Source organism: Cervus elaphus, chromosome 17, assembly GCF_910594005.1.
Source record: "Cervus elaphus chromosome 17, mCerEla1.1, whole genome shotgun sequence".
In the NCBI taxonomy this organism is placed as follows: domain Eukaryota; kingdom Metazoa; phylum Chordata; class Mammalia; order Artiodactyla; family Cervidae; genus Cervus; species Cervus elaphus.
In genome coordinates, this window is record NC_057831.1 from 44,584,850 (window position 1) to 44,611,908 (window position 27,059).

At 42.6% G+C, this 27,059-nt stretch overlaps 1 protein-coding gene across 4 annotated transcripts in view; it reads right to left on the reverse strand.

The window, feature by feature from the left end:
* The window catches only part of CCDC149 (coiled-coil domain containing 149), a 134,973-nt gene that overhangs the window by 66,740 nt on the left and 41,174 nt on the right, over positions 1 to 27,059 (reverse strand). For all 4 annotated transcript variants that reach the window (XM_043870910.1, XM_043870911.1, XM_043870909.1 and 1 more), the window contains exons 2-4: positions 22,600 to 22,761; positions 20,840 to 20,878; positions 5,246 to 5,353 (exon numbers count right to left, since the gene is read on the reverse strand). In XM_043870910.1, coding sequence (XP_043726845.1) covers positions 5,246 to 5,353; positions 20,840 to 20,878; positions 22,600 to 22,761 — 309 coding nt within the window. The remainder of the gene's footprint in view (positions 1 to 5,245; positions 5,354 to 20,839; positions 20,879 to 22,599; positions 22,762 to 27,059) is intronic.

Consider the following 27,059-nt stretch of genomic DNA (forward strand, 5'->3'; position numbering starts at 1 on the left):
GGAGAAATATCAATAACCTCAGATATGCAGATGACACCACCCTTAAGGCAGAAAGTGAAGAGGAACTAAAAAGCCTCTTGATGAAAGTGAAAGAGGAGAGTGAAAAAGTTGGCTTAAAGCTTAACATTCAGAAACTAAGATCATGGCATCTGGTCCCATCACTTCATGGCAAATAGATGGGGAAACAGTGGAAACAGTGTCAGACTATTTTGTTGGGCTCCAAAATCACTGCAGGTGGTGATTGCAGCCATGAAATTAAAAGACGCTTACTCCTTGGAAGGAAAGTTATGACCAACCTAGATAGCATAATAAAAAGCAGAGACATTACTTTGCCAACAAAGGTCCATCTATTTAAGGCTATGGTTTTTCCAGTGGTCATCTATGGATGTGAGAGTTGGACTATAAAGAAAGCTGAGCACTGAAGACTTGATGCTTTTGAACTGTGGTTTTGGAGAAGACTCTTGAGAGTCCCTTGGACTGCAAGGAGATCCAACCAGTCCATCCTAAAGGAGATCAATCCCAGTGTTCATTGGAAGGACTGATGCTGAAGCTGAAACTCCAATACTTTGGCCACCTCATGCAAAGAGCTGACTCATTGGAAAAGACCCTGATGCTGGCAGGGATTGGGGGCAGGAGGAGAAGGGGTCGACAGAGGATGAGATGGCTGGATGTCATCACTGACTCGATGGACATGAGTTTGAGTAAACACTGAGAGTTGGTGATGGACAGGGAGGCCTGGCATGCTGAGATTCATGGGGTTGCAAAGAGTCGGACACGACTGAGCGACTGAACTGACTGAAGTCCTCCATTCCTTCTTTAACCTTTCAGAGGTATAATTATCAAGTAGGGGAGGACATCTACTAGGTTTCCCTTTCCCTGCCTCTCGTCTGGTTTGGACTGGGGCATTCCATCTGTTTGGGAGCCTCAAGAAATTGTTGGGCAATGCTCAGAGAATACTAGGTGATGTTGATCACAGAAGCCCACTATCCACCTGCCAGCCCTGTGTGAGGACCAAGCTGCTTGTAAGCCAGGGTGGCAACAAATCTTTCAAGAGGCTGTTTGAAAATGCTTTATGGCACGTAGGGTTACAAGGCTCTAGCTGAACAAATGGAAAAATTAGTCTACCTTAAAATAGCCAAGGCAAGTAATTTTCTATCACCTTGTTTCTTAAATGTACTTAACGTCCAGAATCTGGGCCTCCCAAAATATGGCTAAGGGTCATCAGTTAAAATGGCAACTTGAAGATAAAAAAAAAAAAAAAAACAGAAAAAACTTCCACTTTATTTATTTATTTTTTTAAAAACTTCCACTTTAATAGTTGCTTCTAAAATGATGCCATCAGCCCTTCTGTTCAGAATAAGGGAAGTTAGGAATGAAAAGACATCAATTATTATTTCTTGAATGTAACAGCCTTGAGCCAGTCTAGGAACAGGAGTCTTATCCCACATCTACTTAGGCTCAGCCACAGCTCTCCCTGACCAGCCCCACCCTCCACCCCCACGCCAGGGGTTTCCCAAGGTCTCACAGCTTAGGTTTGGTTTCCTTCTGGTTTTTCTTGAATGGAATGGTTTGCTTTCTAACTCCTTTCTCCAGATTTCTAAATTAGTCTTCACCATACAAAGCAAGTGATGACAACCAGAGAGGCAGTCTGCTATTTTCTTGTGTTCTTTTTCTCTTCCTCTTTCTTGAACATTTTTGCTCTTCTTTTTGCATTTCCTTTATTCATTCACTCATTCATTTATCCTATTCCATTGCTTCAATAAAGATCTGTTATTAAACAGATACAGCCACTATGGAGAACAGCATGGAAATTCCTTAAAAAATTACGAGTAAACTACCATATGACCCAGGAATCCCACTACTGTGCATATACCCTGAGAAAAACCAGAATTCAAAAAGACACATGTATCTCAACATTTACCACAGCACTATTTACAATAGCCAGGACATGGAAGCAACCTAGATGTCCATCAAGAGATGAATGGATAAAGAAGTTGTGGTACATATATAAATGGAATATTACTCAGCCATAAAAAGGAATGGATTTGAATCAGTTGAACTAAGGTGGATGAACCTACAGCCTGTTACACAGAGTGAAGTAAGTCAAAGAGAACAAATATATATGGAATCTAGAAAAATGGTACTGATCAAACTATTTGCAGGGTAGGAATAGAGACACAGATAGAGAACAATGGATGAAGGAGAGGGTAGATGAATTGAGAGAGTAGCATCAAAACATATACGTTACCATGTGTAAAACAGATAGCTAGGGGGAAGTCGCTATAACACAGGGAGCCCAACCCAGTGCTCTGTGACAACCTAGGCGGGTAGGATAGAGTATGAGATGGAAGGAGGTTCAAGAGGGAGGGGATATATATGTAGACTTATAGCTGATTCACATTGCTGTTTGGCAGAAACCAACACAACACTGTAAAGCAATTATCCTCCAATTAAAAATTTTAAAAGATCTATTAAATAAAATATATGCATCACAAACTAAGAATGCTAATTCCTACGGATACCAGGGATTTGGCCTGCAAAGGGTTTACGCTTATGGGAGGAGAGCCACAAAAGTACAAGCAGAGGGGAAAGAGTAGGACACTGTTGGTGTGTGCAGGACTGCCCCTAAGGGTTGGAGAAGGCTGTATCTGACCTATGACCTGAGAGATGAGCAGGAGTTTGCAGGAGTAAAGGGGAAGAGTGTTCCAGACTGTGACAGCAGGTGCCAGGGCCCTGAGGCACAAGGCCGTATGGCTCCAGAAAGAGACTGAAATGAGCACTGCAGGGTGGAGGTATAAGGCAACTAATGGCAAGAGATGTGGCTGGAGAAATCAGGAGGGGCTAGATAATAGGGATCTAGCACACCAAGGCAGGGAGGTGGGAGTGGATTCAGAAGGTGATGGGAAGGTTGGAGCTGTGAGTGACAATGAATAAAAAGCAAAGGTGGGGTTAACTCACTTCCTACCACACAGTCATGGCCACCCTTCAACAGAGGCCTCTGAGTTTCTCTTGATGGCTGGTGTCATTACTGAATGAGTCATCTGGCCTTAATGTTGATGACTGGGGGTGAGGGTAGGGGGGAGGATGAACATGACTCACAGGGGGCTGAAAATAAACCAGCCCTATTACTTTAGATGCAAATGAGAATAAATGGAATTTCTGGGTCTCACTGTAGTTGGTCTTTTTTGAGGAGGAGAGGGCTGGATACTGAGATACAGGGTCTACTGAACATTATAACATCTTCCCTGCACCTCTTGGCAGGCAAATTACTTCACAGGCCATGAAAATGAGTCACTAAACTCTAAACCTTGGTTGAGAAAAGCAAGTTTGATAAATGTGTCCAGCTACTGGAATAAAGACCCAGAATGCAGGCAAATCATGAAGTTCAGATGGTGCCAATGCAAAAGCAGCCCCAGACCTGCATTTAGTGTTCCACACACACTTATGTGCACACACCCTCCCTTTCTTTCCTTGAAATATCAGTTGCAAATGTCAATGCCTAGAATATCTCATGCCTACAAAGTGATACAATTATAAGTGACCAAAAGGTGAGACAGAGGTGTGTTTAGGAGAGTTGGGGGTAGCCCAGAAAATAAAAAAGTAAAGAAGAAAAAAAATCAGTCAAGAAGAACCATGAATCCAAACATCACATTTCAAGATGTTTTAGTATTTTGTGGATTTATATCACTTCCAAATGTATTAGTCACTTAGTCATGTCCAGTTCTTTGCAACCCCATGGACTGTAGCCCACGAGGCTCCTCTGTCCATGGCATTCTCCAGGCAAGAATACTGGAATGGGTTGCCATTTCTTTCTGCAGGGCTTCTTCCCAAGCCAGGGATCTAACCCAGGTCTCCTGCATTGCAGGTAGATTCTTTACTGTCTGAGCCATCAAGGAAGCCCCATTTCATCTCAAAATTCCTGCAGTATTTTTACATATTTAAAAGACAGAATGGTACATCCCTGATTTTATTCTCTGGAAAAACTTACTCTGATGTTATCACTTGTGGGAGTGACCCGGCCTTTAATTTTTGACCAAACACCTAGGTTACAGAGCTTAAATCATTTTGGAAGGCCTGATTAGCTTGTCCAGCGCTAATTAGTACCTTTCTTGGCATTCTTGTCCACCTCCTATTTCATGACTGAGAATAGTAGAGCCTACTTTTGCAAATATATTATGTTACATCTATGAGGTTTTTAAAAATTTTTTAAAGGCAGACTAAGTGGAGAAGAGGCTGTATAGAGAAGAGTCCCCAGTACGCCCTTAGGTTGAGCCCCTTCAGCCAGCAGTAAGCACATAACCCTCTTTTGTCATGGGAGGGTTCTCTGGATGATCCAGACACTTCCATGCATTTTTTAAAAAAAGAATGAGCATCTTTCAAAATGGCGCCTCCTGATAACCAATGACTCCCAGGGACGCCGAACATGCCCATCATTTGTCACGGAATTTGGTACCATGTAAAAGACATTTCCCAAGAAAGCACCTCCTCCTTCCATGTAGTTTTCTTGAGTCAAACTCCAAAGGCCATCCCTGTTGTGAAAGCTCCCTCTGGCAAGAAGTTAAAATTGAAGTTATCTTGGCAAAACAGGAAATTATTTTGGGGGTGGGGGACAGAATTAAACTTGGGTAGTTTTTCTTCTTTTTCTCAATTGTATTTTTGTTCACAGCTTCAGCTGGGAGAGAGAGTATTCACATTTAGTTTGGAGTTTATGAGTTCATATTTTATAATTAACGTTGCCAACAGGGGAGTTTGATTAATACCAAGCAGTGGATTTTGAGCAATGTTCCATACAAATTGCCAAATTTAGCAATAAAATAAATTGGTTATGTGAACATAATTAGTAGGATGACTACTTAAAATTCAAAACCGAATGTGAATAATTCCAAATCATCTGAGCCACAAATCCATTATTTGTATAGAAGGGAGAAAGTATAGCATTTGGGTTTTATTTTGCCCTCAACCACAATGTTATTCAGCACCAAGCTGAACATAATGAAACTTCTACAATGGGCTGTGACAATATTTTAGAGCAACCCAGAAACACACACAGACGCATGTGCACGCACACATGCAAAGTGAATGTAATAAAGATAAGAAATGCTAAACTGAGTTTCCATTGTAAACGTAAAAATCTATAACAAATTTTTTACGCAAATGCTGTACTACATTTTTCTGATGCACCATACATAAACCTATGGCACAAAATTACTCAGGAGAGCCTCTTGCCTTTAAATATTCACAGTACCTTATTGTCACCCTGGACTTCTCCGAGCCTTTGCTGAAGTTCTTTAATTTCTTCTCCCAGATGTTTATTTCGGTCTTGAGAATCTCTCAATAGTTGTGCAAGATTAGCCTGCAAATATCAACACATTATGAAATATAATCAGAAATGGAGGAGTGGAGAAATGTGAGGTTTTATTAGGCTTATTGCAGTCAGCATCCAAGCCCAGCTGAAGCACACAAAGCCCTTTAGAGTAAACACATGTACGAATATAGCAAGTGTGAAAATCACGCCACTACAACCGCATGGAGGGAAATAAAATTGGCCATGAACCTCAATTTGGGGATGTTCTTTGTTTCCAGAACGGCTCACAGACAAGTGATGGAGGACTTGGTCTTACTTGACATTTTTTTTAAAAGAGCTCCTCATGAAAACTCTTACAAGCAGTCCTAGAGTTCAATGTTAACTTTGGGCCAACAAGAAAGGAAAAGTTTCATTTCCTTGTTTGGATAGTTTTTTCCTTCAAATAGATCATGTTTAATGAACTTTTCTTTGCCGTCTTAATGACCAGAATTTTGATCCAAAAAAAAATCTGTCCGACAAGAGACCGGTGAGGTATCATGATTGCAGAAATCAGGATCCAGGGTAATGCAACAACCTCCTGGGCTGCTTTGCTCACCTCCTTATTCCCCTGTTCTAGTCCCCAGGGTACCAAACAGCCAGGATGAGCACCTTGCAGTCCAGTCTTTGTAATGGCATCACTTCCTTAAGATTTCCCCCTGCTCAGACCAGATCCCGCTAGCCCACATGGGCAGTTCTCCCCTCCCTCAGTCCAGCTTCATCAACACGTCACAGCCGGTTCCTCCGGACCGCGTGAGCACCCTTTACCATGCTCCCGCCCTTCTCAGGTTCCCTGAACCTGAATGTACATCTGTTCCCACACTATGTGCATGCTTTCATCTACTCAAGCCTGTAACTTTTTGTTCAACTTTACCTCCCGTGGCTGCTGCTTCTATACTGTTCCAATTTTGCTCATTTGTTCTAATTCTCACCTTGCTTACTGTGCTCTTATCTAACCTCAGCAAGAAGAAACGAACTAGTCAAAGGTAGAGATTCCTTTTCCTCCTTCCTAAGCCTCCAAGGACATTGCTCCAGGAAGTGCTCTCATTTCAGCAAATGTTTTTAAAGACTTCCGATGAATAAATGAATGAAGGAAGGAGGGACGCAAGCAAGCCAGCAATCAGAATATGACTTCCAAAGAGGCATTTTTCAGCAACAGTCATACAAGGGGTTTGAGAGTCATCTTTTCGATTCCTGCCCTGTGATAGCTGAAGAAACTCAAACCCAGAGACATTGTGGATGAGTGCAAATGCAGTTGGCTAAATCTCCAAAGACTTCAATGCTAATACTTCCAGGAATACTCAGTTATGTTAGGTAATCAAAGGGGAATGAAAGTGAAAGACTAATATAAAGACTAAACCTTGGCTCATCCTTGACTCCTCACTTTATTTCATCTCCCATGTTCCAGCCATTGGGATATCCAGCATCTCTACTGTCAAGGTAGGCCCCCATTCAGCTCCTCGCAAGCCCACTTTCTGGCTGTTCCCCACATAGTGCAGGCAGGACCCATCTCAGCATCGCTCCCTCTGTCGGTCCTCTTGGACTAGAATGCTCTCCCTCCCAGATACCTCTTGGCTCACTCCCTGACCTTTTGAAGGTCTTTGTTCAAAGTGCATCACTTCAAAGGGCCCACGTGGACCACTATCTAACGGTGCAAACTGCCCACCTCCCCTGAATGCCCAAGCCCTTTCCCCTGCACTACTTTTTATTTCCAGAGCACTTGCCATCTCTTAACATACTATGTAATTTACTTTCTTGTTTATTGCCATATGTTGACATATGTTTATTGCTCAGTGTTTATTTCCTATCTCTCTCTCCCTAGTAAGAGAGAAGTTCCATTAAGGGCAAGGAACTTTGTTCTCTCTACTGGTCTACCTCAAGAACCTAGTGGATGCTCCATAAATATTTCTTAAATTAAAGATAATACATTGAGTCTGAAGATTGTGGTCTTAGCCCAGAGAAATATCTGGAATAATAAAATACTGAAACCAGTTCATGGAATGTAACATTGCATAGAAACCCCGTTCATCCCCACTTGGCAGGATTCAACACAGCCCTGACTTCCACTCGCTTACTTGTGAACATTACTCAAAAACGTGATTTAATTCTTAACCCCATATTTGCAAAGCTCATATCTTGTAATAGTTGTTTCCCAAATTTCCAAGATTCCTGTCCTTATCAGATAAAAATCTGGTGAAGGATAAGGAAAATTCACCCTCATTTTACAGGCAGGAGAGCAAAGAAACAAGAGATACTGTGGTCAACACACTACTTTGGGAAATTTCTCCAGAAGGAATCATGGACTAAGGTGGGTCCCAGTTCTGCCACTTACTGGACTGGGTGACCTTGAATAAGTTTCTTAACTTCTTGAGTTTCTTCACCCATGAAATGGAGCTAACCATATGTACTTCAGGTATTAAACGGATACTTTCATTGAGTAATGAACCTAGGACATCTTCCACAGTGCTCGATGTATAGCAGGCACTGGGTAAAGGCTGGTCATCTCTGACTGCCCTTCCAGTGGCTCCAGCTCACTCCCTCAGTGGACAGTTGGGCAGACTGGCAGAAAGGCTCCTTGGATACAGCTATCTCCTTTGTCATCCTGCCTCTGCACTCGGTCACCCATTCATTCAGACAACAAATATTTAGGGAGTGCCCACAATGTGTCAGGCACAATTTTTAGACTCAGGAGATACAACAGTGAGCAATACAAAGTCTTGTGAAATGAAATATTTCCTGCCATATCGGTGGGCAAGAAATGTCACAGCCATCCATGATTTCTGGCTTCCTAATGTGAATGAGGCTCCCAAAAGGGAACATTATGCCAGCGATCCGGCAGATGCCGCCACCCCCCAATGGCGATTGCTGAGGAGCTGGGGGTAGGGGACTGCAAGAAGCAGCCATCCGCCACCCCTGCCACCACTTAAGGTGAACAAGGAATTAAGGATGTAAACATTCTAGAAACAGGATTTGGCCCCAGATAGTTGAGGTGCATATGAAAGGAATGAATTCAGTGAGCCTGGAGGCTTGCATCTTCCCATACATAGAAGAACACTAAATTCCTTAGCTTGATATCTGGTTTTCCTAACTACTTAACAATAATCTGTGATGCTCAGACTGACTGCCTGGCCCCTTTATTGCAAACTTGTATATAGCCTGACTCTCTCCTGCCTCCTTGCAGCAGCTTTCTCAGAGCTTTTGAGATGCTGCCTCCCAGGCTCAGAATCCTTAAGATTCCCATCAATTCAAATAACTCTCTACTTTCAAAGTTGTGACGAATTTTTTAGTCCACAGCCCCTTGTTCCTGTAAACTTACATTTTAATAGATGATATTATATTAATTATATTATATTACAACCAAATGAATAACGACTGATGAGTTAAATGATGAGTGCTATGTGAAACAAACACAGCAGGCAAAGGGAAGAGCGTGTGCCAGGGAAAGACCATGGCAGGTGTCACAAGGAAGGCCACATGTAAACCAAGACTTGAAAAAGGAGGGACAGCAAGTGTGAGCCTTGTGGATATCCTGGGGAAAGTTCCAGCTAGTGTGAAGGCAGCCGGCTTCCTTCTCCCCCTCACATCACAAGATGCCCACTTTGGAAAACAGTTCAAAACCACTAGAGCAGGTTAACCCAGGGACTGCAGTAGAGAGATGATTCAATTCTTGATTTTCCTTTCTGGGTTCCTCCCCTCCTTCTTGCAGCTCTCCTGTGCTAGCACAGAGTATCACAAGCGGGCAGCCTCTCCTTTTCCTCCAGGGAACTCCAGAACACTTCCCAGACATTAGCTCAGCAAGCATAATCCCTCCCCAGCAGATGGAGGGACAGGCACCCCAGGCCAGAGGGACTGGCCCAGAGGCAGGATGCAAGGAGCAGCCCAGTGCCGGCTGGTGCGTGGCTGAAAGTGTCCTCAGGGAGTCTGCTGGCACCTGCGCACAGCATCTCAGCACCCCATCTGCAGGAGACACAGCAAAATTCACCTTCACAGGAGCCTGCTTCTCTTAACACAGTGGAAGAGATGTTCAGAAGGAAACGCTTGTGGGAGCAACAGTGAAAGTTAATAAAAGACAAAAAAAAAAAAATCTGCAACATCCTTGACCTGCTCTTTCTGAATCAATCACTGCTTGAGCCTCTTAGGTGGGTGGGAACATCCTGACGTTTTTTGATGTAACCACAATAGCTTAACCCTCACAGCTTGAACTCTTGATGGTGAAAGACCCTGACCTCCAATTTGTCACAGATCAGTATTTGTGCAAAATACAATGGAGATCAATTCCTAGGAAAACAAATTGAAGAAGACCTCAAGGCCCCAAGTGTTTGTTAGGTTCACCTGACATAAAATCACACATACTAGCAAGGAAACTAGATTAATAGCAAGGAAATATATACATTTACCATATGTAAAATAGATAGCCAGTGGGAGTCTGATGTATGATGCAGGGAACCCAAAGCCAGTGTTCTGTGATAACCTGGAGGGATGGGGTGGGGAGGGAGGTGGGAAGGAGATCCAGAAGTGAGGGGACACATGTATGTCTATGGCTGATTCATGCTGATGTATGGCAGATGCCATTATGATACTGTAAATTAATTATCTTCTAATTTAAAAAAAATTATTAACACCTGCTCTCATTTTCTGCACTTCTTTTTGTCACAGGGACCAGAAATGGCAGCTTGCGGCCTTTCACTGGTCCTGAGGCCCTGCTTTGAATAGCATTCAGCCCAGAGATACTTACTGGTATTTGGGTGTTACAGCAAGGCAGGCACCCAGTTTATATATCAAAGGTTCCAGTGATATGCGAAGTAGAGGACTGGGCTGCTTTAGGAAACAGTGATTCAGAGACACAGTGATGAGACTGTTGAACATTATTTACTCTGCAGCCTGGCTGGAAAGAAATCTACTAAAATAAAGTCAAGCATTTCGACAGAAGCTGCAAAACAATGGCTAATTAGAATCACATCGCCTCCAAGGTAATTCACCATAAATCTACCCCAGCTTTCAAACTGACCCTTGGGGTAGGGAAGGGTGGGGGAGACCCCCCCTTTTAAAGCAGGTGGCTGTAATTTTCTTTCCCATTTCATAGGCTGGCTTAGTTGTCAATACACAATTCTTTTCTATTCAGTCCTTCCACCTCCTCAACTCCCAAACAATAACTTTGAAAACTAGAAAATGACTATTCTGATATGGTGCCTAATTCCTTGACATACACCTTAAAGAACAAAAAAAAAAAAAAAGAGAGAGAGAGAAAGAAAAGTAGTACATTTCAAAGCACTCAAAATAGAGGAGAAAAGTTCACACAATTCTTTTGACCAAAAATAACACCCATGACTCACACACATTCACTATAACCATCCATCAAGCTAACACGCGGCGCCTGCTTATAATTTATCAGCTATGCAGAGCGTTTGTCTCTGTGTTATTGAGAAGGACTCTGTGACCATCAGTTTAGAATAGCTGCACGATGTAAAGGCAATGTCAGGGAAAAAGTGGCAGACCATCTAACACTGGAAAGGATTTCACAGGGAAGAAAACAAAACCGAGAGATTATTTCCTCTAAATCTCTGGGGCAAGGAGTAGCATAAATAGCAGAACATGAAAAGGTTTCAAAAGAAGTCTCTTTTAAATATTCAGATCTAGCCAGGGCTGATGTTAAAAGGTTGACATTTCCACTCTGATAATAGTGGGATGCTGAATATACTAGAGTATATTGTAGAAGCTATATATTTAAGTCACTCTTTCTAGTTCGGAGTTTCTATATTAAAATTGTGATGGGGAAAAGAGAGAAGACAGATTTGATGAAAACACGGCTGGGAGACCTGAGGCTGAAGGGACATTGCAGCTGTCTATTCCAACACACCTTCCTTTATCAAGGATCCAGTCAACCCCCAGCTACAATGGATGTTCACAAAAGCGCCAGCCAAGGCCAGCCCTTGGTGTGGGGACTATGATGCTTGTGGAAATTCTCTCTGCACAGAGATGAAGACTACACATCCTGACAGTTGTTATAAATGCAGAGGTCTGGGAGTTGAGAGAGCTGTGTGCATCTTGCCCCAACCTCTCTGCTTTTTTTGCAGAAATTCTCAGTGAGACAGACTCGTCACATGGACAAGGGGAGCTGTCGTTGCTTTCTTCAAGTCCTGCTGCATCCTAAACTCTGGCTCTTGCCACTGTGTTTGAATTCCTTCATAAATGTCAGAAAATACATAGACATTTACACTATAGATGCAATACATTTTTTAAACTTATAAGAAGTGGTGGGAGTTTTTTGTTTGTTTGTTTGTTTTAATGGTATATCACACTGGCAATGACAATCTCTGTGAAGGACCCCTGTTTTCTAAGCTCAAGTAACCAAGACTGGTTTACAAGGAGGGGAATTCAGGGTATCAGGTATAAGAAGTAGCCCTAAATCTTTTAGGTGGGGAGACAAGATCCATTATGTACCAATTTTCTCACTGATGTAAGAAATGAAAAGTTGGACATGAGATCAGTATCTGCCACCCCAGAATATCCTCCTCTGCCATGAGAATTATTTTGATATGAAGGCAATTGAGAATCAACAGACACTGAGAATATTCTCCCTTCCCCTTTTCAGCCTAAAAACAGGGCATAAATTTCTATTTGTGAGGCTATCCTATCCTCTCCGTAGTACCAGTAAGGGAAGAGCATCTCTTATCACCGGACACAGAGAACGGGCACCATGATGAGTCTGCATAAACAAATCTTACCAAAATAACCGTATCTTCTGTTAGTTTTCCTATATATCTTCCTAGTTACTTTCCCACAATTTATCATCCCTGGAAGCCCAAATACCCTTTCTTTTATTAAAATGGTATGTAAATCCCTCCCACCCCAGTCTAAATAATTCTTTTGAGTTTGACTTCCCTGGCGGCTCAGGCAATAGAGAATCCACCTGCAATGCAGGAAACCCAGGTTCGATTCTGGGGTCAGAAGACCCCCTGGAGGAGGGAATGGCAACCCACTCCAGCATTCTTGCCTGGAGAATTCCATAGACAGAGGGGCCTGGTGGGCTACAGTCCATGCGGTTGCAAAGAGCCAGACACGACTGAGCGACTAACACTTTTACTTTTTTTTCTTCTCTATGAACTCCCATGCACGTAAAATATTTATAAAATTGTACGCTTTTTTCTCCTGTTATCTGCTTTTGTTAAATTTGCAGGCCCCCATGCACTGAACCTAAGAAGGTAGAGGAAAAGATTTTCCTCTCCAAGAGATAAAAACAAAATCAAAGAAAGGGATGAAAAGTTTAACATTAACCTCCCAACCTTGTGCTAAGCAGACACTGGGAAGAGCAGGAAAATGGGAAGGCCACACATTTTCACCCCAGTTCTTAAATAATTCAGCCACCTGGAGGGGAAAGGAGCAACATTTCAGTTACAATCCCTTGAGTTATCCTGAAAACTTTGTAATTTATTAGATATATACCACGTCAGAAACCTAGCCATGGAAGTCATCATAACGACTCTCATAATTCTCCATCATAACGTAAAAGTGATGTGTACCAAAAAGCCTGTAACTGCCTTCTCAGCTGGCTGACATATCAAAACCAGGATTTAAAAATTGGAGGGGAAAAAAATGAGAGAGAGGCAGGTAAAAACTTGGCCTTGGCACTTCTTCAAGAAGATTCCTTTTTTAAAAAAAAAAAAAAAACTGTGAGAAGAGACCAGATTTAGAAAATGCTCCTGAACTACATGGTGTTTATCACCTGAACCCTTTAAACTCACACCTCCAGTAGTGTAAAGTACTCGATTAAGCAAGAATATGTAAAAAAAAAAAATTGAGAAAATGTGGAGTATACTCGAATGGTGTGATTGATAGCAAATTTAATTGCAATTTCTACTCCACTGCTTTGGTCCTATAGCGACTCCTGTGTTAACAGAGTGAAACTCGCTTTGCTGAGCAAGGGCCCCCTGTTCATAGCAACTGCCACAGTGATGACCTCCACTACAGTGACAGCTTTCTTATTTACAAAAAACAACCACGGAAAGAGAGTTCCTTCCACACAGTCTCACCGAGATTTTGCCCGCGTAAGCAGCCCCCGGCCCAACTCCTCTCAACTCACCATCTCCAAACACACACTGGCGAGGGCAGGCATTTCCAGGCCCACAGGCAAATGCTCGTCTATGGGCTTAGGAGGCTGCTATATAAACAAATGTTTGCTTAATCTTGGCCATTATGGTTCTGCCACATCTGCCACTTTAGTGGCTCCTGTAATAGCCCGCAAGTTCTTTAGACTCATTGACCTTAAATTCCTCCATCTATAAATTGGGGGAAGCCCTGCCTTCCTGACAAAAGTTGTTGCAAGGACTCGAAGGGCTTCTGAGCAGGAGGTGGTAGCACTCAGAATGAAGTTACAGTTGAGATGATGTGTGGGGGGGGCTCCCGCAGGCTGAACCCTGGATTTCTTCCCAGTTTCCCTGGTGTAACAGTGAAGCTGTACTGTTCAAAGTGTTATAAAAAGAAACATCTCAAAGCACTCAAGACCTTTGAAGGAAGTTTTAGGTTCTGAGCATCAAACTGGAATGCATATACAAAGTTGCTCTGATTTGCGGTCACGGGGGACTAAAACAAGATTGACCAAGAAGATTTTCTGCTGAAGCAAAAGGCTCCCTCCCATTCTACAAAGGGTCATTCTGTGCTCTGATTTCTCCAGGGTTGTCATTCTGGCACATGTCATCATCCAAATAAGCCATCACTTTTTAAGGGAAGAAAGCAAAGGCTCCCTCCTAAACCAACAGGAATACCTCCCCTGGTACCTCAACTTGAAATCAAAACAGGCAAAGACAAAGATGTGTTTGATTGTTTATTCAAGGAGGAGTCTGCTAGGGGAAAACTGTGTTGCCATGACCCCAAAGAATCCCAACCTATAAGAAGATTAACCCCAGATCATTTAAATTCCCCTTTATCTCCTTTGGAGGAATTGCTTGTTTAGCAAAAGAAAAATATTTAAAGGGTCATCTGAGATCTTCTGGTGATCTTGCACTGCACGGCGGAGAGGTGCTCTGTGTATAGTTCTGCCTGAGTATCAAGAAGAAATTTTCATTTCAATATCCCCTGAGAAGCTATTAGTGAAATCACTGTTGTCACGATTTCTTCACTGCTTCTTTAACAGATGATTTGCCATTGGAAATTGAGTTGTTTTAAAAAGGATTCTAAATTCTAAAAGAGAGCTCAATTGACAACCATATTTCTAGAACTACAAACATGAATGTTCTTGTCTATCCTGAGAGGAGGAGACAAAAAACAGGTAGATATTATGACTGGACACTGGTTGCCACAAGAAAGAACACGGGCCTGACAGATAAAGATTTCTAGCTCAGTTTCCGGTTCTCAACCACTGCTTAAGCAGAGGGCTTCGGATAAAGCACTTCATCTTTGAACTTCCAAAACGGGTTGGATTAAATGTTGACTGTGCTTTTTCCTGGACTTCCCCGGTAGCTCAGATGGTAAAGAATCTGCCTGCAGTGCAGGAGACCTGGGTTCAGTCCCTGGGTTGGGAAGATCCCCTGGAGGAGGGCATAGCAACCCACTCCAGTATTCTTGCCTGGAGAATCCCCATGGATAGAGGAGCCTATCGGTCTACAGTCCACGGGGTCGCAAAGAGTCAGACCTGAATGAGTGACAGAGCGCATGCTCTTTCCAATTCAAAGAGCCTCAGAGTCAAATAAGGAACAAAAAACTAAATTAGAACACGGAACAACACGCTAGCAGATTTGGATTTTTAGTCCTGCTCTACTCACCTGTATGACCTTGGACAAGTCACAAGAAAAATAAAAGAATTAGCCAACACCCACTGAGCACCCAGGGGTTCACAAAGAGTCGGACACTGAGCAACTGAACACTGAGCACCCACCAGGCACAAGGCATTGGGCTTTATACATGTTATTACGTGAATTCTTCATAAAAACTGTATGAATCTATCTCATGATTATGTTCATCTTGGAGAGGAGGAAACTGAGTCTCAGAAAGGTTACACAGCTTGCCCTAGATCACCCAGTCAGCAAGTGAAAGTATTATACTTGAATCCCCCAGGTTGGATGCCAGAACCTCAGTTTTTATCTACTGCCATCCGTGGCTCTGCCTTTTGACTTTCGGAAAGACCCAACTTGCTGTGTGGCTGCAGAAGCCAGCTGGGAGATGACACATGTACACAGATACACGTGTGCATGCATACCATATACACATGGTCTCTGCAAAGCACAAAGCAGTGCGAAACTGAGCATGCGATACTGTTTCTACGTACATTTGAAAAGAACTTGCGATACATTTGTAGTCAGCTTGAGCTGCTACAACAAAGCACCACAGACTGGGTGGCTTATAAACAACAGAAGTTCATTTCTCACAGTTTTGGAGGCAGGGAATTGGAGATCAAGGTGCCAGCACAGTCAGGTTCTGGGGAGCGCCCTCTTTCAGGCTGTAGGTTTCTTGTTTTGTACTCACATGGCAGAGAAAGCATGCTCTCTCATAACTCTCAGAAGGGCACTGAATCTGCTCGTGAGGACTCTACCCTCATGACCTCATCTTATCCTAACTACGTCTCAGAGGCCCCACCTCCTAACACCACCACACTGAGGAGTAGAGTTTCAACATATGAATTTAGTGGTGGGGGAGGATGTAAACATTCAGTCCATAAGACAGAGATGATAGTAATCTCTCCTTCTGAGCTGAAGAGGGGAGGAGTCCATAGGAATCCCTCCTTCAAGTCAAGAAATTGAAGCCATGGTTTCAAGGCCTATGGCCAATGAGATGCTCAGTGCTGCATCTTCTCCTTTTCCAATGCGGGGATCTCTTGACCCCCTTCCATGTCCCATCTGTCACCCCGGCAGCTGGTTCTCATTCCAATGCCTTCTGCTAACACAGGTACATTTGCTTTGCAGCTGGAGGGGTAAATACTTCACCTACTGTTTTGCCTTTGGGACAAACACGTGATGTAAGACAGGAGACACTAGGTCAGGGTGCACACCTCTACCCCTCGTTCCTGCTGATGAAAAAGTGAAGAAGGTAATTGCACCTCTCTCATCTACCAGCACACAGATGCTAAAGCTGTCTGCTTCTGGCTAAATGGAAAGTTTCACTGTAACCAGCACCTGCAAATTTAACAGTGCATTTTCTTCCCCACACTGAGCTAATGAAGAGGGCATCTGAACACCCTTGCCCACCCAAAAACCAAGAGCATACTTTTCTAAATCAACTAAAGGTAAACAAAATTGGAAAACCTATATTTTAAACAGGTAAGAATTTTCCCACAAATACTAGAACTATTTCTCCCCACTGTTTATCAAGACATTTTTTTCCATTACTAAGCCAGAATTCCCTCCCTGGCTTTGGGCTATATTTTTCTTTCCATTGCACCGACTACCATTTAACATCCTATATATTTTAATCATTTTGTTTATTGTCTGCTCACAGCATCTCTAAAAGACTTAAGGTAACTATATTGTTTATTGTCCAAATCAAGACACTCGAGAGAGAAGGGAGCACTAATACAAATTATGTCAGGACAGGGATTTTCCTGGCAGTCCAGTGGTTAAGAGTTTGCCTTCCAAAGCAGGGGGTGTGGGTTCCATCCTTGGTTGGGTAGCTAAGATCCCACATGCCTCCTGGTCAAAAATATATATACATATATATAAAACAGAAGCAGTACTGTAACAAATTCGATAAAGACTTTCAAAATGGTCCCATTCCAGTATTCTTGCCTGGGTAATCTCATGGACAGAGGAGCCTGGCAGACTACAGTCCATGGGGTCACAAAAAGAGTAGGACAACCACATCAAAAAAATCTTACGTAAAAATAAAATTATGCCAGGACAAGAGGTGCAAATGGCAATGATCCTGAGCAAACATAAGGTCTGTTCACTCTAACCAAGGCAGGTTCCACACGCTCAAGGATTTGGATCTGACTTTTTTAACTCCTGTGTTCCTAGTGTCTAATCTGCACAGGATACCCATAAGGTGTTCCATAAATTATTACTGAACCATGGTGGCTCTAAGAATGAGCTGTGAGTGGACTGCGGGACTTTAAACTCTTTCTCCATCACCAATTCCTTATGTTATTTCCCTTCAGTAATTTACTTAACTGCCACTGGCATCAATTTCCTCGTTTGTCTGGTGGCAATAATAATAATAACCCCACTTCCCATGGTGGTGTGGGAATTAAATGGGATCCTCCAGGGTGTAATGTTGGGCATAGGGTCTGATATGGCAAGGATGAGCACTCAAAAACACTGGCTCCATTGTTATGATTTGTCATTCCAAGACTGTCTCAAGAAGGCATATAGAGCAGATGGTTAAGACACGGTCTACCCAGCATCCTGTCACCATGACAACAGCAGGAGCTGCCTTACATCTACAGTATGCCTGGCCATGCCCAGCTGACCCTGAAGTGGACCCCTGGACTAAGCCTGGCCTAGGGGAGCTCTCTCCTGGGACTCAGGGAGCAGCTTCTTCCTAAAGATCAAAGACGTGGGGTCTTATGTGGTCAGCAGTCATGTTTCCTATTCTGCAGAGAAAGCAGGTCCAGAAAAAGAAATGATAGCTGACCCAGAGAATGCTGAAGGCAGAGGAAAAACCTGGGGGCCCCTGAACGCTGGTGGTAGCTGGTCTTGAGGCCTGGCTGCATTTCTGCCTCCCAAGGTGGCTGCTCACCCAACCCTTCTGAGGTTCTATGAGCCAGTAACTTCTTCTTTGGCCTAAGCTATTTCAAGTTGCCAAGTGTAACCAGAAGGGTCCTGACAAAGGCACACAAATATACAATTGATCAAAAAAGAAAGGGATGATCAGGAGGGGGAGAGGATGATAAATATTTATTGATGCTCACCCTGTGCCAGGCACTGTGCTGAAGACTCTACTTTTGTTATCTCATTTGTTCCTCCCAGCCACACTATGCAGTGGGCACCATGTTTATTCCCATTTTGTAGATGGAAACACGGAGTCTCAGGCCCCCAAAGGAAACTTCCCAAGGCACATTATTAGCTTAGTGGGTGTCACCGCTGGCCCTTCCATCCCAGGTGATTAATCTAAGCTAATTAATGAATAGTATCCTCTCAGTGAATATTAATAGACCAGGAAGGAAAGCATGTCCTACATTGGTCCAGTGAGGCTGGAGGGAAGGACTTATATTCCAGAGCTAGGTTTTCAGTCTTTCCTGCTTACGGGAACTGGCTTCAGGAGAAAGCTGATGCTAAATTCAAGAAGAAACTGACGTTAAAATCGGCACAGTGATAGAATGGTTAGATGAAATATACGATTCCCAGCTCAATGTGAACTTCAGATTAACAGTCAATATTGTTTTAGTTAAGTAAATATTATTGCATGATACATGAAATTGAAAGTGTTAGTCACTCAGTCATGTCTGACTCTTTGCAACCCCATGCACTGTAGCTCATCAGGCTCCTCTGTCCATGGAATTATCCAGGTAAGAATACTGGAGTGGGTAGCCATTTCGTCCCCAGGGGATCTTCCCAACCTACGGATCGAACCCAGGTCTCCTTCATTGCAGGCGGATTCTTTACCGTCTGAGCCACCAGGAAAGCCCCATACTCTTATACTAAAAAGGTATTCATGGTCCATCTGAAATCCAAGATTTGATTTCCTGTATTTTTCTTTGATAAGTATGGTCGAGAAGAGAGAATGAGTACATGAAAGTACAGCATCTGAGACCTGAACTACCTCTCAACTTGGGGTTTATGCAAGGGTATCAACTCCTTTACTGTTTAAGCAGTTTAGAATGTCTGTCACTGGTACCCCAGTCCATCCTACATCATCCATCACAGGCAGGAAGGGTGCAGGGCCCAAGCTCACACCACCACACTAAATCCTAAAGGGACAGAACTAAATGCCATATTAAAAGCTACAAAGCCAGGACTTAGGACATTGAACCTGTTTTGTTTTGTTTTTTTTCCCCCCAGAGCTGTAAGAATGCAACTTGACAGACTTACTGGAATTCATCAGATTCTCTTCAGTCAATGTAAATTTTTTATTATAAAGTCACAGAACGTGAATTCACTTACACTGTAAAACTCCTTCATGAATACTAACAAACTCTAAAATTGCAGCAAAGATGACGGCTCATAGACACCAAAAACACGAAAACAAAAACATAAGCAATTCCACACGAAGGATCCCAATTTTAAAACATTTATGGTAAATTTCCACATCATTTTTTGAGGAAAAAACTATCAATTAGCTCCATAGAAGAACCTGATATTAGCTCAAAGCTGGAGCATTACAAAATAATCAAATAAAATAGGAAAGGGATATGGAAGTGACCAGAACTGAATGCCTGAAAGGGTAACCATGGGACTGAATTGTTGTTTCAGGGCAAATGTTGTGTGTGTATGTCTACAGTTTATTCAGTCATGAATCTTAGGTGTTTATACGCTGTGCCAGGCATATGATCAGTGAACAAAAACAGGATGTTGGCTGGGCCATTACAACTCTGAAGACAGCAAACAATTCCTGAGTCCTTATCTTCATCCATCAGTTTTGAAGCCCTGCTCTGGTGCAGGGGGTTTCCCATAACATGGAACACATAGCATTAACATCACCATCATCCAGGCTACCTTCAAGCCCATGAAAGTCAGGGTGTGTATCAGTATAGAAAATTGTGAAGTTAAGGAAACAGCTAACAAGATATCTTTGAAAAAAGCAATATATATATATGTATGCATGCAACTGGATTTTAAAAATTTGATGTATGATATTCCTGGATGCAATGCTATAAAAGTGTTAACTGTCTCTACATCAATCTATAAATTTAAGAAAACTCCAATCAAAATACCAACAGGAGTGGGTTAAGGTGGGGTGGGAATCAGAGGAGGACTTGATAAAATATTTGTCAGTTATATTTAAAAAAAAAAAAAAGAAATCTGAAAAGAAAGAGCAAAGCTAAGGATAATAGCCCAAAAAGGTATTAAAAGTATAAACAAAAACAGAATAATGTGGTACAAATAGGATGGGACATGAAGCTCAATGGAACAAACAGAAAGTCCAGAAACACACACACATACAACATAAGGATTTGTTCATTGATAAAACTGGGCACCTAAAATCTGGAGGAAATGGATTCATCAATAAATAATGCTGGCTAGCATTTAGGAGAGAACATAAATGGCTTATGAGTTTTGCTGGTAAGATGTCTTTAAAAGTCTGAACTGCTGAATGACATTCATCCACGGAACGTGAGCTAAAGCCCGCTAGCAGTGAGCCCTCAACTCATGGTTTTTCAACAGGGTTCCCAACAAGAAAGGGAACACAGCCAACTTGCGTGCCCTCTTCTATCCTGTGAGACTTCACTGTGTCTCCTTCACCCAACCCTTAGCTCCTCTTTGCAGTCAGTGTTTCTCAACCACACTTCCCCCAGTAATACAAACACCTTTGGGAAATTAAAAGATTTCTTTTGGGATTCCCTGATCCTCCAGTTGTTATACGACATCAATACAAACATCCTGAGAGTTAGCAAAGATCAGGAGTAAGTCTTACCTGTTTCCTCTTTTCAGGGGGAAGTGATGGATCTCCATCCTACAAAGAAACCAATGTTACATTTTATTTAAAAAAAAATCAGATATATGTAGATTCAAGGAACTGCACTGAATTATGAACTAAATTCAGACCCTCCCCACTCCTGCCCCCTGCAACCAGCAATGTTCTGAACTAAACTAAAATGTACTTTAAAAACTGATAACTGTAAACTGAACCAGAGTTATTTTGGGAAAACCTCTGAAGAATCACTTTCAATTAGGACTAATCTATATGTTTTCTATAAGATGGTTGATGGCATCACTGACTTGATGGATATGAGTTTGAGCAAGCTCTGGGAGTTGATGATGGACTGGGAAGCCTGGTGTACTGCAGTCCATGGGGTCGCAGAGTCGGACACGACTGAGCGACTAAACTGAACTATTTTCTAAACCTATGTGAGCCAAATTAATTAATTACTTAGATTTATCAAAATTACTTTTGAGCAGACTAAACTGAAATAGTATTTCATTTGGTTTGAGTTCCTTTTTTAAATAATTAGATCCAAGGTAATAGTAACGGACACACATATGCACGTGCATATATACACACACTTGAATTTTCTCTAAAGGCAGTACAATTTGGGGACAGGATATGCCCAAAATACAAGAAAACTAAGTGAGAACTTCTAGCCCTATCAGATTTTTGTCTTAAAAGGATTTAATTTCTCTCCCTCATGTGCCATCTGGGAATACATAAATATCTCAGGTAAGTGATAAATGCTCAGGAAACAGGACTCCTATATCTGATGCAGTCCTCATGTAAGTCAACATTACTTTAACCTTAGGAATCTTTCTATTGTATTTCTGTTGAGGACAATTCAATGACCCCAGCAAAGCTGGTTAAATGTAAGCAATAGTGTCAGCACTTAAAAAAGAGATGGCATAAGTGAGAAAAAACGAAGTGAGAATGCAAAATAGCACTATGCAGTTGGTATCCTCCAATTCATTTTAATTTGCATCCTTTAAAAATTGTGCCATATGAAAACTAGAGAAAATCTAATTGCCCAGGAGAGGGAAAGGTTTAAAAATTATGGAAATACTACTATGCAAATATTTTTTTAATGAGTTAAATCTGTATATATGGCCTAGAGAGATGTCCAAAATAAAGTGCTGAGCGAAAAGAGCAAGTTTTAGAGTAACATTTATATAAAGCTGCCCAATAGGACTCTCTGCAATGAGGGACATGTCCCACAGCTAACTGTCCAATATAGCAGCCACCATGGAGATGTTCTATATCAACACAATCCCATACGGTAGCCACCAGCCAACTATAGCAATTGAGCACATGAAATATGACAAGTCTGAGTGTTCAATTTTATTTAGTTCTAATTAATTCAAAATGAAACCTAAATAACCACATGCAGCTAGTCAGTGGCTTCTCTGTTAGCACAGATTTATAACATGAATCCTCCAGAAAAATAAACCCTTCTTACAATTAATTAATAAGTAAATAAGGCACATGCAGACACATTCAGATACGTGTGTACATTCACGGGTGCCAGAGCAAGTATCCGGAAGCATATACTTATCAACCAGCAAATCGTACTGGGTGTGGAGGAAGTAGGGTTGATGACTTTCATGTCTTGATAACTTGAAAGACTTTCATGTCTTTCCGGTTGGTAACTGTCTGGATTCAGCGCTCTTTGGAAGAGATCGCGTGTTTAAAGGCCCTCTTTCTATCTCCATACGGGAACAGGGGCGTCACGGTAACGTCATACGTACGATGAGCTCGCGGTACTTCTTCTTCAGGGACTGGTGACGCTCTCGAAGCTGATTGGCCATGAGTTTGTACTGGTCCCGTTCCTGCTGGCACGTGTCTAGCTCCTTGGAGAGGATCAGCAGGGCTTCCTTCTTACTCTCCAGCTTCCTCTTACACACCAGGAACTGCAGAACAAACACATCCCCGCGACTCAGAACTGCCCCCAGGCCTCCCTCCTCTCACCCGCGGTGGAGTTCATGCACCCTGCAGGGTTGACTTGGCTTCGTTGCTTTTTGTCTTCAGAGATCATATACCCAGAGACATTTGTCATTCAATGACACGTGAGCCCAAAGGCTGCCAAAGTACCTGCCGCAGTGCCCTTGTCACAGAACCAAAACCGTGGCCATTCATGAAGTTTGGCCAGCTGAGACAGGACAATAATTGGTGAGTTAAAGAGCACAATCCTTTTAAACAATTCCATGGTTAAATAGATAACAGGATGCCAAATTTTGTTTCAAAAGGTATTTATATATCCTGATAAGACTGTGTAAAATTCTACTAAAATTTTACAAAATAACACAAATTTAATAAAAATTCTGTACATTACTAACAATTATCTCTTGGTAGCAAAGTTATTTGCATGTTTTCTTTATTCTTTATACTTTTTTATGTTGGCCAAATGTTCTAGAATATACCTATATGGTTTCTATAATTTTAAAAAGTACCAAAAATGTAATAAAAAATTTGGTCAAACTATACATTACTACAATAGATTACACCTGCCCATGCAACCCAGCAGACATTTTCTCACTTGAGAGTTTTTGTTCACTAAAATCGGGCAGAGGTGCGCACTTTTTTTCTAGGATTCAAGTGCAGATACCCACCACCCAGAGACCAATTTTATGAGTGAAGTATTTTAGTCACACTGAATTACCCCCTCAAAGTCAAGTTCCATCTTGCTGGAACTCTTCCTCAGAGTTGCAGGATATCTTCGCCCCTCCATCGCCCCTCTCCCCCCACTGTGACAGACCCTCACCTGACAATTACCCACCACCTGGGCCAGCGTGAGCCCGACTGGGATTCTGTCCTTTTATTGGGTCTATTGCACCGTCTGGTGTTATTCACATATGTGAGATGTGGCACTAAATACCTTTTGAATTTGCCCCGTAAAAGACCAAATTCAGAGCATTCATGAAAACAATTTATAGTTTCATTATACACTCTGACATGAGCACTTTGTCATTACGGACGCTCACACAAAGCAGACAGAGGATCAGCACTCTCATACCATTCGAGTCAATGCTCTTTTATGGACAAAAAGCATTACTCATATATAGTGCTTGCTTGGAACTGACTTTGTTAAGTTCAATTTCAAATAAATGAAAGGGGAAAAAGAGTTTTGTGCATTAGCACATTTTTTTCCTTAAGAAAAAAAAAAAAGTAATTGCTTAGCTTCAAAAACAAAGGGGAAAGAAAAGCCATTCTGAGATGATTTGAGTTCTAAGAGAGGACACTTCCACCTTGGATGAATCTTATTCCTGGCAGTAATGAGGTTGGAATCCTGCCTTAAAATGTCCCAGATTTTAAGACTTTGACATCGTCTTCGTGGAGGCAAATGGTTCTGTTGCCACAGTGATTTCTCAAGAGTAAAATCCCCGACGTGTAAATATCAGAGAAGAGGAGCTCAAAAACCTGAAGAGCAATGTCCTCAGGGAGGTATTGAGATTTCACAGGAAAAAATACCATTTACACACAGTTTAACAGATCTACCCTTGCGCCTTCAGTTCTTTGCCTGTGATCAGCAGCCTTGGTTGGCACTGTTATTAGTACTGGGGCACAAAGACAGTCACCTTTGTCCCTTCAGATCCAAGTCTAAGGGCCCACATATGCTCCGATTCGTCCCACTTTGGGGAAGAAAATCACAATCATGTGTAGACGTTATAAGCTGAAGCAGGCAAGATTAGAGTCACATCTGTTGAATTGAAGGGGACCAGGTAAGGGCCACCACTTGGTGGCAAAATGGAATTCAAGTTCCCTAACCTCGAACTGCAATCTGTTAGGGTCCAAGAGAGAAGCAGTTTCTCTCCCAAAGCATGGCCCAAACTAGGCCTTGGAAGCTGTAAGTGCAGAAGTAGACATCCATTCCCTCTCTGTCTAAGACACTCAATAGAAAACAGGCACAGAGGTGCCTAAGACCCAGGGGCCAGGAATTTGAGGAGCAGCATTGCTGCTGTTTGGTTTCCTTTAGGGTGTGGAAAACAGGACAATTATAAATTTCATCAAAGGGTAAGAAACTCATTCTGTATAAAGATGAAGCCACTTCAAGAAAAGTATGGTCTTGAGAAAGCCACTGCTGGATGGTTCTTTCTTCTGCTTACTGTGGTCTAGAGTAGTGAATTGCAAAAATGTTATTCCATGTCATTTGTTTCTATCAGCAGAACAAGCCTTAGGTTTAAGCCTTATTTATAAAATAGCTCCAAGTGTTGCTCTGGCTGAAGATGGGACACCTCCTCTGTAGTTCTGCCACCACGGTGCACTGGCATCAACAAAAGCCCTGCTCTATGTTACCCTGGGATGCTTGTAAAAATGCAGATTTCTGGGCCTGGGCTCAGACTGCTCACTCCCAGCTCACATATTGCCCAAACTGTCAATCTCTGGTGGTTGGCCCAGAAATCTGCTGTTAGCACATGGCACAGGTGATTCTTACTCCACCTGTACTTTAAAACCCCAGGCTCTGGAGGCCTCAGATCCACACTGTGAAGTTAGAAACAATGAACATAGTCTGGAGGGACTGAAAGGCCAGCTGTAGCCCAGAATTTCCAGGCAAGCCTCAGTCTCAGAGCCATCCAGGGTTGTCTGAGCCCCCTTTTATAGCACAGAGGGATTCTGAACAAGTACAGGCAGGGACCATATTTTACCATCTGGCCAAAGAGCTTCTACATGCAGTCTCATTAAAATATCAATAGCAACTTCTGGGTGGTATATGGGGGTGGGGGTGGGGTGTACTGGGGAATAGGATAGAATTTCTCATTCTTCTTCTAAAACAGTGACAGTTTAGCCCCTGTGGTAGCAACTGCTAAACTGTCCCATTTCCTGTCCCTCCAACTGGAAACAAAAAACAAATGATAAAAAGGAAAGAAAAAGGTGCTGAAGATCCTCCTCCATGGGGAGGATGCCTGAACAACCAGGGAATGCACAGGTCCAGCCTCAGCCTTAGAAGGGACCAGAAATAGAACAGAAAGCGAGACAAGCCAATCATTGTATATGGGACGTCTCCGCTTCTAAAGGAGGATACGTATGGGTGATGGAAGTGGCAGACAGTAGACAACCACCAGGCAGAGCCAGGAGGCCTCTCTCCAGATGTGGATTAAGCGATGGGCTAATCATGAATTTTGGGGACCCTGGGAAAGCCTCGGAAAACAGGAAACAAAACAAACTCATGCTGCCTGGGTCTCAGTTTCCACTCTTGGAAAATGAGCAGGGTTCCCAAGAGTGCCTCCTAACATGAGGAACCCATGATTTCAACATCCCATCCAGTATCACTGGGGTGCAGGGTGCTGGGGAAAACACTTGGGGGAGGGGCTCCAATCCAGGAGGCGTGACTCACTCCCAATGCCTAGAAATTGCTCCTCTACCTCACCTAGGGCAGAGTTAGCTCAATGATTTCTAAAGATCACCTGCAGCAGTAACTTCAGGACAGCCGCCAGGTTGGAAAGGATGCTCAGGCCAAAGCAATAACCACTGTGTTTGTGATAACCATCCAGGACAGAGTGAGAAAAGGCTAAATGTCTGCACGGTCATCACCAGTGCCTCTCGCCAGTATTTCTACTTCTTCTTTACTTCCAGGCATCTGGCAGGACTGTGCTTCCCCCATTGCTTTGGAGTAAGGCAGAACCATGTAACTTGCTTTATACAGTAAAGGGGACCCTGAGGACTACAGTTCCAGGGTGGATGATCCCGAGGGTCAAGGTATGAATCACAGCACAACTTGGATCATGGAACCACAGCAGACAACAGCTCTGAAGAGTCATTTGGGTCCACAGAGAAATCTGTGTGATCCAGGAATAAACTTTTGTACCGTTAAGATACAAAGATTAGGGGGTGTTTGTTATCAGAGCACACCTTAGCCCATCCTGACTAACACGATCCATAGCAAAGTGTGAGGGTATCGAGATTGGGGAGATCAAATCTGCCCTGCTCTGTGCTTCTACTGAGTTACCACAATGATGAGGAGGATTGATATTATCACTATTACTATTGCTGTTAGCAACAACAAAACCAAAGTTTTATGTCAAATGCTTTCCACGGATGATCTCCTTTAATCCCCACAGCACCGCCGTGGGGTTACTGTATTACTTCAATGTACATTTCCTAAATGAGAAAGTGGGACTGAAGGAATTTATGTAATATGCTAAGGGTTTAGTAGAGCTAGAATCTGAACCCAAGTCTTTGTATAGCCAAGCTTGCGAAACCCCAATTTCTG